A 13,835-nucleotide genomic window follows, 5' to 3' on the forward strand; every position below is an offset into this window, starting at 1 on the left:
GAGAAAGACAGGACCCTGGATACAGAAAATGCTAACAAGGAGCACTCATACGGTTCTACGCAGACAGGTAAAACGCATGACGTGAGAGAAACCCGAGGTGTTCTGGAGGCAACCTAAGAGACTGGGCGATGGAGATGAAATCAAGAAACACCCCTTCAAACATCGGGAAAAGGGAACCTCCTGTCGTGGCAATGTAGCCATGGAGACGGGCGAGATGGTTGGTGAGACTACTTTGGCGCTATCCCTGTCCTCGTCTACGCCAGCTCCAGTCGAATATTGTGTCTTGAGGTGCAGCTGCCACACAAAGAGAGAGATCAAGAGAGAGAATCGACACCCTCGCAATTCCGCATCGTTTGCAGGCTGCGTGAAACCCGGCCACTCGATCCTTCTCACTGGATCAGCTCCTAGCAGCCGGTCCTAAGAAGAGCAGCCACCACAAGATAGGCAGAAGAATAGGCGGAAGAATAAACCCTTCGCAGTCCGCACCATGGTCCATGCCCCGCCCTTCCTAAAGGCAGGAAACCCTTTACTGCCAATATACATTTTTAGATATAACATGACAGTAAATACATGTACATGTACTACTATAATACTGTACTCCTGCAATCAATAAAAATCAGCAACAATGACAAGGATATGGACAAATAGGCCTACAGATAGATGAATAACGACCTTTTCACAACAGATGACAGTACAGTATTAGAATTAGACCAGAAATGTCAACATTACGCCCTGAACTTCACGCACAGTGTGTCTTTGCTGCTACAATATACTGTATACACAGAAAAAAAAAAAAACTGCTCTTCGGCTGGAAAAGAGTGTTTACAAACACGACGCGTTGAAGATCGTCCCTGGCCCCTCACCGTGGATCACAGGTGGTGGATTCATGTGAATAGGTGGAAATGTGTCCCTTCTTTTTCTTCTTCTACTTCCTCCTAAGTTTGTGTTCCCCAGTACCCCTGCACGGGGTCTTTCACAAAGGTCCTTGGACAGCACTTTCACAATGGGACGATGTTGACGCTCGAGCACCCACAAAGAATCAAGAGGATCATGAATAAACCAACCTCTTGTGTGCACAACGAGGGCAGACGTATTCAACTTGTTATTATCGAGTTTTTCAATGCAGTTCGAGTATACCGCAGAAGGCACGGCTGACGTTTAACTGCAGTGAATAAATTTTTGCACTGCCGAAATTGGCTGATAAAACGTCGTTTAGGCAGCTTTAACGACATTTCATTGAAACTGTCTTTCTCTTCCTATCTCGAAGAGTTGCGTTGGCAAATATGAGCGAAGAAGGAGAAGAGGGAATCGAAGTAACAGAGATGCTACTTCAAGGAAACGGTGACGGAGAATTTATGGAGGAAAAACTTGGTAAGTACATGGTTCAATGCGTCTCAAAATCTGAACGATATCTGACACAATACTGATTTCTTGTGCGAATGACAGTTGCTGTCTGTAGAATGCACTGTTATTTGTTCTTTGTCTATAGCAGGCATATATTCTTCGTAGCAGTCGAAGTTGAGGAGATGACAGCTTGTAACAGCCACGTATAAAACACGACAAAGACTGATCCGACATTCCAATGCTCGGTTATGCAAACAGAAAGATGTGCCATTTCAGTGCGAGATAGGGTTGGCTTGGAGAGGAGAAATACTATATTCAGTGGTATTGCGGATAATAAATGGTAGAAGTTTCCGCATGCTGAGATCGAACAGAGGCCTATAGGTGTGCATATCCATAGGCTATACAGTGTACTTCAGCTCAGCTATACAGTGTACTTCAGCTCAGCCGGCAAGGAGATACATAATTATGTACCACATAGATTTGGATTATTCTAGTCACGTTCTGCGGCAATATTGTTTGGATTACAAATAGGGTCTGCATTCGATGTTTGCTTGTTTATCTTTGTTGTTGTTGCTTTGCATACGATTCCTCATGTGTTAGGACTACAGTTATCATGAACATTTCTCTTCCTTAATCATTGTTCTCAAGAGACAAAGTAATATAAATGATCAGTCGCGGAAAACACGACAGAACTTTCAACGGCATTAGACTGGCGTGCAATGAAAACAAAAACATACAAAAAGAAAATTTGAAACTCGACAGACGTTCCTGGAAGCTGCTCGATTCTCTGAGCCGACGTGAAAATATGATTTGAAATATAGCATAGACAATATAAGTACATATATATCATAATGTGTGTGTGTGTGTGTGTGTGTGTGTGTGTGTGTAGATAGATAATAATTACTTTTTTAGAACAATATCATTATTAATCGTTTGAATGAATGTCTTTTGCCATCACTGACATCTGCATAATCGATAACCTAGTGTTGTGAATTGCAGCTTGATGCCTCGGATTAATCTTTTTGGATTGTGTGTAATAAGAGATCGCATCTCCCCGATTATACTCATCGAGGTGATAAACATGATGAGGAAACTGTTCGCAACCACTGTCTGCTATCATCCTTATATAAAGCTATATACTCCTCTGTATATGTACACACACACACACACACACACACAAACACACACACACACACACACACATATATATATATATATATATATATATATATATGTATAATATAGCGAAGGTTGCATATGTATAATATAGGTGTATATATATACAGATATTATGTAAAATATAGCATAGACAAAAAAGTACACACGCACACACACACACATATATATATATATATATACACATAAACATATTATATGTATATATGTATATCTCAACACTGTAGGACCTATTGTAGGTAGACACAGAGAGAAATCGAAAACTTCATAACGAATTCATTATAGAAATACGATAAAATGGTGTAAGGAGTATTATGAAGTTGATAGTTTCTTTCACTCTTCTTCTGTTTCTTTTTTCGTAATACTGTGCTACCATTATGGCTGTATTATGGCGTTCCTCTCACATCCTGTGGTCATGAATATGTATGACTCCAGAGATCGTCAGGATGCCGCCGAAGTGGCAGCCGGTTACGTCACAACCAAGGGGAAGCACCCAAGAGATCAGATATCGGGGATCAGATATCGCGTCAACGGTTTACGAGAACACGAAGGGCGAGGTAAAGATGCTGGTATCTCACTCTTATACGCCAGAACAACTTTCTGATTATTTTCAGATCTCTTAGTAATGCGGCTATTGTTGCTTTGGTGACGATCGATAATGATGTAGCTTTATGCTGGATTGAATAAAGTTTGTCGTTTATTAAATCGTTGTTATCAGCATGTCTCAGTATTTTCTATGTAATGATTGATTTATTATATATTTTCTATCTATTAATTCATTTATCATCCATGATTGTTGCAGACATTTATTATATCATTATCATACCTGAAGTAGCAGTAACGGCAGGAGTAGCCGTGTGAGTATCATCATGCTGAATATGTTGTATTAGACAGAATATGACACACGTATGATAGCATACTATGATTTGTGTTGAACGAGAGAGTAGATATAAGAGAAAATTTAAAAAACACACACACGTAGTTACTTATTATAGCCTCTCTCCTCCCGCCTTTCTAGGCCACCTCCCCCCCCCCCAATAAAAACAATAAAAAAAAAAAAAAAAAACCCTCGCTTGATTCTGCTTATCAACGTATTGAAGAGTTGTCTTTGACAATATTGAGTTGTAACGGACGTATGGCATTTTGTTCCTTCCTTTCTTTACATTACTGATCAGGTGTTTCCGTGGCAGTATCCCCATGGCAAAAGACGTCAGTGGTCGACAGGACTTTTTGATTGCTTTAGCGACATAAGTACATGTAAGTGATGTAAAGTAGAAGACATTAAATCGAAGATAACAGAAGAAAAAAAGCAAATCACGCAGCCACAACGTATTTTTTTTAAACAAGACTTGATGCATGAATGTATCTAAAAACTGTTTGTGCGTATACGCGCGTGTGTGAGTGTGTGAGCGTGTTATAAAAAATACTTCCAGTACAAGGTAGAACTATGAACAAGTTTCTACAATATCAAAATTCTCTTTACATTGTTCATATGCATACAATCATTTTTTTTTCTGCTTGCCGCAGCCCACTGTTCTTTTACTTTACAATCTGCTTTACGCGCCAGTTATACCCTTTCTCCTTTCTTCTTTGTTGGAACTGGAGTGACTAATTTTGGACACTACATACTACGCTTTAGTAGCTGGAAGAACGACTTCTTTGTTGCTATACTTTCTTCCCTATTACCTATAGTTATGTTAAGAAAGTTTAAGTTGAATAATAGTTATGATACACGAAATTCATGCCATTGCCACCTTGACTTGGTTCGAACAAAAGTTTATAGAAACACTATCTTTTTTAAAGGTCTCACCCTCTTTAACGATTTACATCCCGTTCTTCAAAATATCCCATTTCTTAATTGTTTCAAACGCGCCTACAAAGTCCATCTGATGAGTTTGTCTTCTTCACGTTATTGACTTTGTATAAATTTTACTTTCATTAATGATATACTGTATACTCTCTATGATTGTCATGGTTGTGTTCGTGTTCTGTGTCCTTCTTAAAGGGACTGTACTACAGTACTAGTTGAGGCAGGGGTTCATGTTTTGAACATTCCTAAGTGAGACAATGAAAAGCCTCTTATGAAATATGAAAGAGCATGTAATTCTAAGAGGGATTCAACGTTTATTTGATGAAAATTGGTTTTCAAATGGCTGAGATATCAAAAAAAGTGCTAATAATAAAAGGCAACATGCCCCAACTTTATTAGTATCTCTTTGTTTCACCTTGTTTTTGGATATCTCAGCCATTTCAAAGCCGATTTTCATCGAATAAACTTTTGATACCCCTTAGAACTGCTCTTAATGTGTTATTTTGTATATACTTTCGGGGTTGACGTGTCATAAGACTTTTAGTTCCTTTTGTCGATCCCAATTAACATGAACTACACTTGATATGTTCTTTATGATTGTAGTTGCATGTTTCTTTGTATTTATTGTATTTTCATGATGAATTAAATGAAAACTTAACCTTTGTTGATTATTTGTCTTGATGTCTGCATAAGACTATTTGAAACGGTAGTAAGATATTTCATATTAGGTTGTTGAGGGTTAGGATTTTTTATAATTTTTCGTTTACGAGGGATGGTACCTATAATATTGTTGCTTTATGTCACAACCCTTTCTTTCTTTCTCCTTCTCTTCACTCCCCTCCAACCCTCCCGCTAATCTTCCTCTGCTCCTTCGTCTTCTTCTTTGATGTCTCCTTCATCCTCTTCTTCTCATTCTCGAATCTATTTCTTCCTTCTTCTCCTCCGCGTTCCTCTCCTCATCTTCTTCTTCTTCTTCTTCTTCTTCTTTCATCATCTTCTGCTTGAGTATGATCCTCCTCCTCCTCCTCCTCCTCCTCCTCTTCTTCTTCTTCTTCATCTTCATCTCCTGTTTTGGTATGATCTTTCTAATCCTCCTCCTCCTCTTCTTCTTTTTCTTCTTTCTTCTTCATCTTCTGCTCGAGTATGATCCTCCTCCTGCTCTTCTTCTTCTTCTTCTTCTTCATCATCATATTTTTCTTCATCTTCTGCTTGAGTGTGATCCTCCTCCTCTTCCTCTCTGCCCCCTCCCCCAGGTCTGATGGGGACCTTTGTCCCATGCCATCTGTGTTTCATGGCCTCCGACATGGGCGAGAGCCTGTGCGCTGCTCTCTGCGTGCCCAACGCTGGTCTCGTTCTTAGGGCGCTCTTCAGGGGTAGACATAATATCGAGGTTTGAAAATGTCATAATTTTAAGAATACTTGCTTGATTTCATAGATTTTTCTCCCCCATCATTTCACAGCGCATTCCTATTGTTGTATAAATAGTGGAAACTATACGATTGCGATCGACACATCAAATTTTGCATATCTGAGCAAAAGCGCAAAGGGTAACCATAACACATAATGTTGAATATCGGGGGAGTACAGTCTATTCCAAAGCCACACACACACACACACACACACACACACACACACACACATACACACACACACACACACACACACACACACACACACACACACACACACACACACACACACACACATACATACATACACACTCAAAACCCCGCAAGCTGTATACAATTGAGCGTTAACCTTGCTCACACGCATGTCACATTCTGATACTGGCCACGATGATGATTACATTGATAATGCAGATGATGATGATAATGATGCTTTATGTTATAGAGCGCATGCCCCTTCGCACACGAACATCTACAGAGAAAGTAAAAAAAAAACAACCCCACACAATTGCATATAGTAGTCATTTTGTCAGCTTTACATGAGCCATTTAGCTCACATTCATTCTCTCGAGTTATCATCTGAAATAGAAGCATTTAGCCTATACCCTTCATTAAAGCATAACGATTGTAATCATTCCTTTTCCCTATTCACTCCTTTCTCTTGTCGATGTCCTCTCATTCAGGGCTCCGTCATGAACGACTGTCTGGCCACCGTGTTCTGCCACAGCTGCGCCCAGTGTCAACTGGCTCGTGAAATCAGCATGATTCAAAAGGGAGAGGCGTCACCATAGCAACAAGACACGAGGGATGATGACGATGACGATGATGATGATGATGACGACGACTTACGATGATGGTGGTGGTGATAATGAGCCATGATTATGCCTATGACAATGATGATACAGTATTGAAGATGATGATGATAATGATGATGATGACGATGATAATGATGATGATGATGTTGATGATGATGATGATGATGATGACGGACAATGATGGTGGTAATGGTGGTGATAATGATCATGATTATGCCTATGACAATGATGATACAGTATTGAAGATGATGATGATAATGATTATGATGATGATGATGATGATGATGATGATGACATTGATGATGATGATGATGATGTATGAAGAGGAGGAGGTGGGGATTCTCTATGCGTCTGTTCTGGAGGACTGGTTTTCTTGTTTTCTTTGGGATATGAAATTTTGGTCAAATTTTATCTTGCGTAATATATCCAGCTCGACTATCAATAAATTGCTGTTGTATAATCCTTCATCGAGTTTAACCTTTTGGCTTTCATCGGGAGAGAGAGAGAGAGAGAGAGAAGTATGAGAGGGAGAAATTATTGTCTTTTGTAGATAGCAAATCAAAAACGTTTTAATCCTTATGTGGACTGATTATAGTTATTATTCACATGCAGTGTGACGTCACGGAAGAAAACGCCCACTTGCTTTATTTATTGTCACATGTTTATATTACTCAGATAGCCTGATCATGTACGGTTATTACGTCTCTCGGTGCCTGGCACCATTTTTTCCCCTCAATGTTCTGATTGGAGGTGATGGCTTACCGGTGTCCCTCTTACCAGAGGTGTATTAAGGAATGATACATGTACTGGGCATACCACGTGATCCTGTGGCAGCCATAGTCATAGTAAACATATTACTCTCTGGGAGAGTACAGTGCCCACACCAAAGATGACACCCTGAGCCCTTTTGCATAATCAAAAAAGATACAGTCAATCATAAGTCAGAAAATCAAACGAATGTCCGTTGTCAGCCAATCAGAATTTAGTTCGTGTATTCAGATGCTTGTGGTGTTTGATTTTAGAACTTGCGTTGGATCTCAATCTTTATGTAACAGGGTCCTGGATTGAAAAATCCACACATTTAATTGTGACGGATTGTCACTGAGATCGTGTAGAATTCATAGTGTGTGAAGTTCAGTGGGGGGGGGGGGGGGGCGGGGGCTGGGTGGGGTCGAACAGGACGCGGAGCTGTGAATGATGGCGAGCTCAGGTGGTGATCCTAAAGAGTGCTCTGACCTTGGAAATTGACGTACGGTATACCCGTGAGGATCCACTCGAAGCGAGTTGCTTGATTACAAACTTGGTTTCAGTTTGCTTGATTTCAAACTTGTTTCAAATTAAGCAATCTCGGTATACGTGTGAATGCCCGGACAGAAACGCATGATACAATGTGTATTTGCTATCTGTGTCGACTGTTTTGAGTATATCTTGCCCGAGTTACATTGTATACAACACTTTGAAGAAGTAATGGTGTATGGCGTAGGACCCCTGCCGCATTGCACTCCGCAGAATTTGATGAAAAAAGCAGATACAGTACACTGCAAAAAGTCCGGTGTTAAATAGTGAACACCGAGCTGGTGTTAAATTTTCGGTGCTCATTTATGGTGTTAAATTAACACCTCCGGGTGTCATTTCCAAATTTTAAACTGTTTTTTGAAGAGTTTCTTAGTAACTGCACTTCTTGTTGATTTTTAATTTAAACAAGACGATCAACAATTTTACATTAAAATACTAGATTTTTGAAAAAATGTGAAAATAAATTTACACCAAAGCAACACCAGCTGGTGTGGTCCCTTATTGAAGCTGGACGGGTGTTAAACCATTGATATTAACACCAACAAATATCAAATCAACACCATGTGGTGTCATTTTTGAATTAACACCAGTACAGTGTCAAAATAACACCAGGTACAGTGTCAAATTAACACCACGAAGTGTCAGGTGAACACTTTTCAACACCATCACAGTGCATTTTTAACACCTGTGGGTGTGGTCCTTTATTGAAGTTTGATCGGTGTTAGATTTAACACCCGTGGTGTTAAATCTAACACCGATGTTTTTACAGTGTAGGCCTACATGTACGTATATGTACTAGTAATAATTATGAGGTACATATTTATAATGTGTAGTTTGTATGCCCTCACGTAGGAACCCATTCCAAGCCTTCGAGAATGACGTTCTCAAAGATAAGACCACAGAACGTCTTCCAGCCTAGTGGAAAGACCAAATCGAAAGAAACCTGGGCATTCACCTGAAAGAGGCTGAGTCAAGCCCAGGGAAGACCAAACTGGAGAAGGATGACTCGTAGAGGAGAACAAAGGGATATACTGTCCTATGTAATTATGTCAATGAAGTTACATAATATGAGTATTTCTCGACTCTTCACGTCATTACTGCCCATGGGTTCGCCCCTCCCTCACGCGTGTGTGTGTATATGTGTGTATGTATTTTTATAAGTTTATCCATCCTCCACAATAATTGAAAATATTTCCAAAATATACTGGAAATATCGTTATTTATCGAAATAAAGAAATTGTGGCTCAAGTGCATGAGGTGCGTTAATAATATATGTATGTTAATCACTTCTACTATTATATCACTACTATTATGTCCTCGAATTTAAACTTTGTGAAACAGAATTTCGGTGGATTTTTACTTATCAAAATAAATGTTGACATCCGACTACAAAAGACATGTATGCATGTTGCTGTCTAAAATCTTGCACGACACGAAATCAGTAAATGAAATATAATCATGTGTGTGTACGAGCGCGTAATCATGATATTGTGTGTGTAGGGATTAAGCGGGAAGAAACAAAGCAAAGAGATTATGGGTTTTCCCGGTCAATTTCATAATTTTGTCATTCAAGTTCCTATTCCAAGCATTCAATTTCACACATTCTACGCTAGCAGGACCGAATCAGCAACCAAATTCGAAATCCAGTCATTCAAATTCACGATCGGAACAATCAATATTGTTCATTTGCGTCGTTCAAGTTCAAGTAATGAGCATGCATTTCAGCAATGAGCATTCAAATTCATTTCGAGCAGGCAACGGAGTCTCTTCGGTCAATCATCAAATTCGTGAAAAAGCAACCATATTCCAAATAAGTGCATTCAATTTAAAGGGACTGTAGGCCTACAGTTCTGGTCGAGGTGAGGATTTAGCTTTGAACGTTTTGCAAGATATTCAGAAACCACTCTATGAGATGTCAAAGAGCATGCAATTCTAAAGGGGATCAAAAGTTTATTTGATGAAAATCGGTTTTGAAATGGCCGAGATTTCCAGAAACAAGGTGAAACAAAGAGATCCTAATAAAAGGCGTGGCCTGTCATCTTTTATTATCATCAGTTTTTGGGATATCTCAGCCATTTAAAAACCAATTTTCATCAAGTAAACGTTGGATCCTTCTTAAAATTACATGCTCTTCGTATTTTATAAGAGGATTCTCATTATCTCACTTAGGAATGCTATAAACCTCAATCCCCACCTAAACCAGTACTGTACGAGCCCTTTAAAAGAAGTCTTGCATTTAGTTAGCTTACATGCGTGTATGCGTGTCTTTTTCACTTAGCATGAATGGATTGGGCCTCATGATGAAGATCATTTTATTTACCGTATATATAGGTCCACTTCATCATTCTAAATTTGAACTTCACGAGCATGACGAGGGTAAAATGGCAGCCATATACAGGCACACCAGGCGCTGTATAAAAACGAGCGTGATGGGGTAGGTTTATTGGCACCTTCGAGAAAAACGATTACGGCTACATTCAAACTGATAACGTAGACATTGCACTGTATACGTCTTAATTTGTTGTTTATTGCTATCTTATTGGTTAACTTTTGCGCGACTGTGTGATATCAGTGTGTGTCAGTTTGTCTTTATTGCCTGATGTATTGTGTGATTGTGTGGTTAGCAGAGGGGCGTTGCCCTTTTTTGGTGCATGCGTTATCATCAAGAAATATGCTTAAATTGTCGTTGTGTTGGTGGGATGCACTGCTGATTGGACCATCTAATTTAGAATTTCTTGAAGTAAAAAAAAAACAAAACAACTAGAAATGTCGCTATGGCGACTGGTATGCCTCCGCCATAATGCATGATAATCCTAATAGGTCTATAGTACAAGTGGACAATGTGATTACATTTTCACAAAATTGGCAAAATATTAAAATGACGTGTTTGTCACAAATGTGTTGAATGTTCACCTTCCTTGACCTAGGTTCAATTGGATGAATAAGATAGCATGTATTTGGGGATTTACGGACTTTAACTTGACTTTGACCCTTCCATAAGTTTATGCATTGAGCAATTTTCAAGGTATGGAAAAAAGTGCAATTTCTGTATCAAGGAGTAAATTGTTACCATTTTCATCTTACCTTTGACCCTAAAATTCATATGAGAATCACTGTCAGGCAGAACATGCATAAATATGAACTAAGTTTCAAGATAACTTGAGCCACTTCCGAGATGTGGAGGAATAAGTAAGTTAAGCACTTTCACTTGATCTTTGACCTTTGACCTTTTTGGCAACCCCCCCCCCCAAAAAAAAAAAAAAAAAAAAAAAAACTTCCCAAAGATTCTCTATTGGGTTACACGTGCATACACCAAGCTAAAAAAAAATATTCCTGCTGGCACTGCATAAATATGAGGGAAATAGTAAAATTTTGAAGGGTTGCCCTTGACCTTTGATCCCATGAACTCTAAATTCCCCAAATAATCACTGCCAGTCAGTACATGTATACATGTATACGATGTTATGTTCCTTGAACAATTTCCAAGAAACGGAGAAAAAGTGAAATTTTAACATTTTTACTTGACCTTTTCACCTTTGACCTCATGACCCCAAACTTCCACCAGAGAATCTTAATTGGGTAGAACATGAATGTAATAAGTTTCAAAGAAATTTCTTCAGGCATTGCATAGATACGGAGAAAAAAGTGAAATTTTAACAGTTTTACTTGACCTTTTCACCTTTGACCTCATGACTCCAAATTCCACCAGAGAATCTTAATTGGGTAGAACATGTATGTAATGTAATAAGTTTCAAAGAAATTTCTTCAGGCATTGCATAGATACGGAGAAAAAAGTGCAATTTTAAAATTTTTACTTGACCTTTTCACCTTTGACCTCATGACCGCAAACTTCCACCAGAGAATTTTAATTGGGTAAAACATGTATGTAATAAGTTTCAAAGAAATTTCTTCAGGCATTGCATAGATATGGGGGAAAAAGTGAAATTTTAAGCATTTGACATAGACCTTAGACCTTGCGCATGTGCACCCAAAAGTTGATAGGCACAACTTCACCCCCTAAGACACATACATGCCAAAGTTTCATTAGGATACCTCAAAAGATTTTTTAGTTACGCTGTCCACAAAATTAATCACGGACGGACGGACAGGATGGACAACCCGAAAACATAATGCCTCCGGCACCACTTCGTCCCAGTTGTGTGTGCGTTTTGCTTGTTTTATACGAAACTTTCGCCCCTTTCTGCCCCCATCCTCACCCAATTACTCCATTCTCCAAAAACACTATTCTTAATGAAAGAAGGATATTATTCAGAGGGGTGAAGGTTCAGGTGTAAGTTTCTTCATTTTGTCTCCCTCTACAAATTAAATTTGTTAAGATCGCAACTGCTGATCTGTAAATTACCAAACATGTCGGAAAAAAGGAACCAGTGGGACTCGAACCTGTCATCTACTGCTTTCCGGGCAGCGACACTACCACCAGGCTGTCCCTGGTTGCCGGCAGTGACACGATGAACATGGAACAAATACCCAAGCTCCGAGATTCCGACATTGTTATGTTAAGTAGTCCAAGGCGGACAAGGCATATGATAATGAAAGAAGGATATTATTCAGAGGGGTGAAGGTTCAGGTGTAAGTTTCTTCAGTTTGTCTCCCTCTACAAATTAAATTTGTTAAGATCGCAACTGCTGATCTGTAAATTAACAAACATGTCGGAAAAAAGGAACCAGTGGGACTCGAACCTGTCATCTACTGCTTTCCGGGCAGCGACACTACCACCAGGCTGTCCCTGGTTGCCGGCAGTGACACGATGAACATGGAACAAATACCCAAGCTCCGAGATTCCGACATTGTTATGTTAAGTAGTCCAAGGCGGACAAGGCATATGATAATGAAAGAAGGATATTATTCAGAGGGGTGAAGGTTCAGGTGTAAGTTTCTTCAGTTTGTCTCCCTCTACAAATTAAATTTGTTAAGATCGCAACTGCTGATCTGTAAATTAACAAACATGTCGGAAAAAAGGAACCAATGGGACTCGAACCTGTCATCTACTGCTTTCCGGGCAGCGACACTACCACCAGGCTGTCCCTGGTTGCCGGCAGTGACACGATGAACATGGAACAAATACCCAAGCTCCGAGATTCCGACATTGTTATGTTAAGTAGTCCAAGGCGGACAAGGCATATGATAATGAAAGAAGGATATTATTCAGAGGGGTGAAGGTTCAGGTGTAAGTTTCTTCAGTTTGTCTCCCTCTACAAATTAAATTTGTTAAGATCGCAACTGCTGATCTGTAAATTAACAAACATGTCGGAAAAAAGGAACCAGTGGGACTCGAACCTGTCATCTACTGCTTTCCGGGCAGCGACACTACCACCAGGCTGTCCCTGGTTGCCGGCAGTGACACGATGAACATGGAACAAATACCCAAGCTCCGAGATTCCGACATTGTTATGTTAAGAAGTCCAAGGCGGACAAGGCATATGATAATGAAAGAAGGATATTATTCAGAGGGGTGAAGGTTCAGGTGTAAGTTTCTTCAGTTTGTCTCCCTCTACAAATTAAATTTGTTAAGATCGCAACTGCTGATCTGTAAATTAACAAACATGTCGGAAAAAAGGAACCAGTGGGACTCGAACCTGTCATCTACTGCTTTCCGGGCAGCGACACTACCACCAGGCTGTCCCTGGTTGCCGGCAGTGACACGATGAACATGGAACAAATACCCAAGCTCCGAGATTCCGACATTGTTATGTTAAGAAGTCCAAGGCGGACAAGGCATATGATAATGAAAGAAGGATATTATTCAGAGGGGTGAAGGTTCAGGTGTAAGTTTCTTCAGTTTGTCTCTCTCTACAAATTAAATTTGTTAAGATCGCAACTGCTGATCTGTAAATTAACAAACATGTCGGAAAAAAGGAACCAATGGGACTCGAACCTGTCATCTACTGCTTTCCGGGCAGCGACACTACCACCAGGCTGTCCCTGGTTGCCGGCAGTGACACGATGAACATGGAACAAATACCCAAG

General features: G+C 39.7%; 1 protein-coding gene across 1 annotated transcript; it reads left to right on the forward strand.

Moving 5' to 3' along the window:
* Positions 1–888: 888 nt before the first annotated feature.
* On the forward strand, positions 889–7,160 carry LOC139719264 (cornifelin homolog B-like). Its single transcript, XM_071630691.1, has 5 exons — positions 889–1,371; positions 2,956–3,077; positions 3,696–3,777; positions 5,584–5,720; positions 6,420–7,160. The coding sequence occupies exons 1-5, from the start codon at positions 1,284–1,286 to the stop codon at positions 6,525–6,527; spliced, it is 537 nt and encodes a 178-aa protein (XP_071486792.1). The 5' UTR covers positions 889–1,283; the 3' UTR covers positions 6,528–7,160.
* The last annotated feature ends 6,675 nt before the right edge of the window (positions 7,161–13,835 follow it).

The sequence above is a fragment of the Diadema antillarum genome, unplaced genomic scaffold (genome assembly GCF_040938485.1).
Source record: "Diadema antillarum isolate AM-2024a unplaced genomic scaffold, OU_Dant_1.0 scf00000108, whole genome shotgun sequence".
Lineage (NCBI taxonomy): Eukaryota > Metazoa > Echinodermata > Echinoidea > Diadematoida > Diadematidae > Diadema > Diadema antillarum.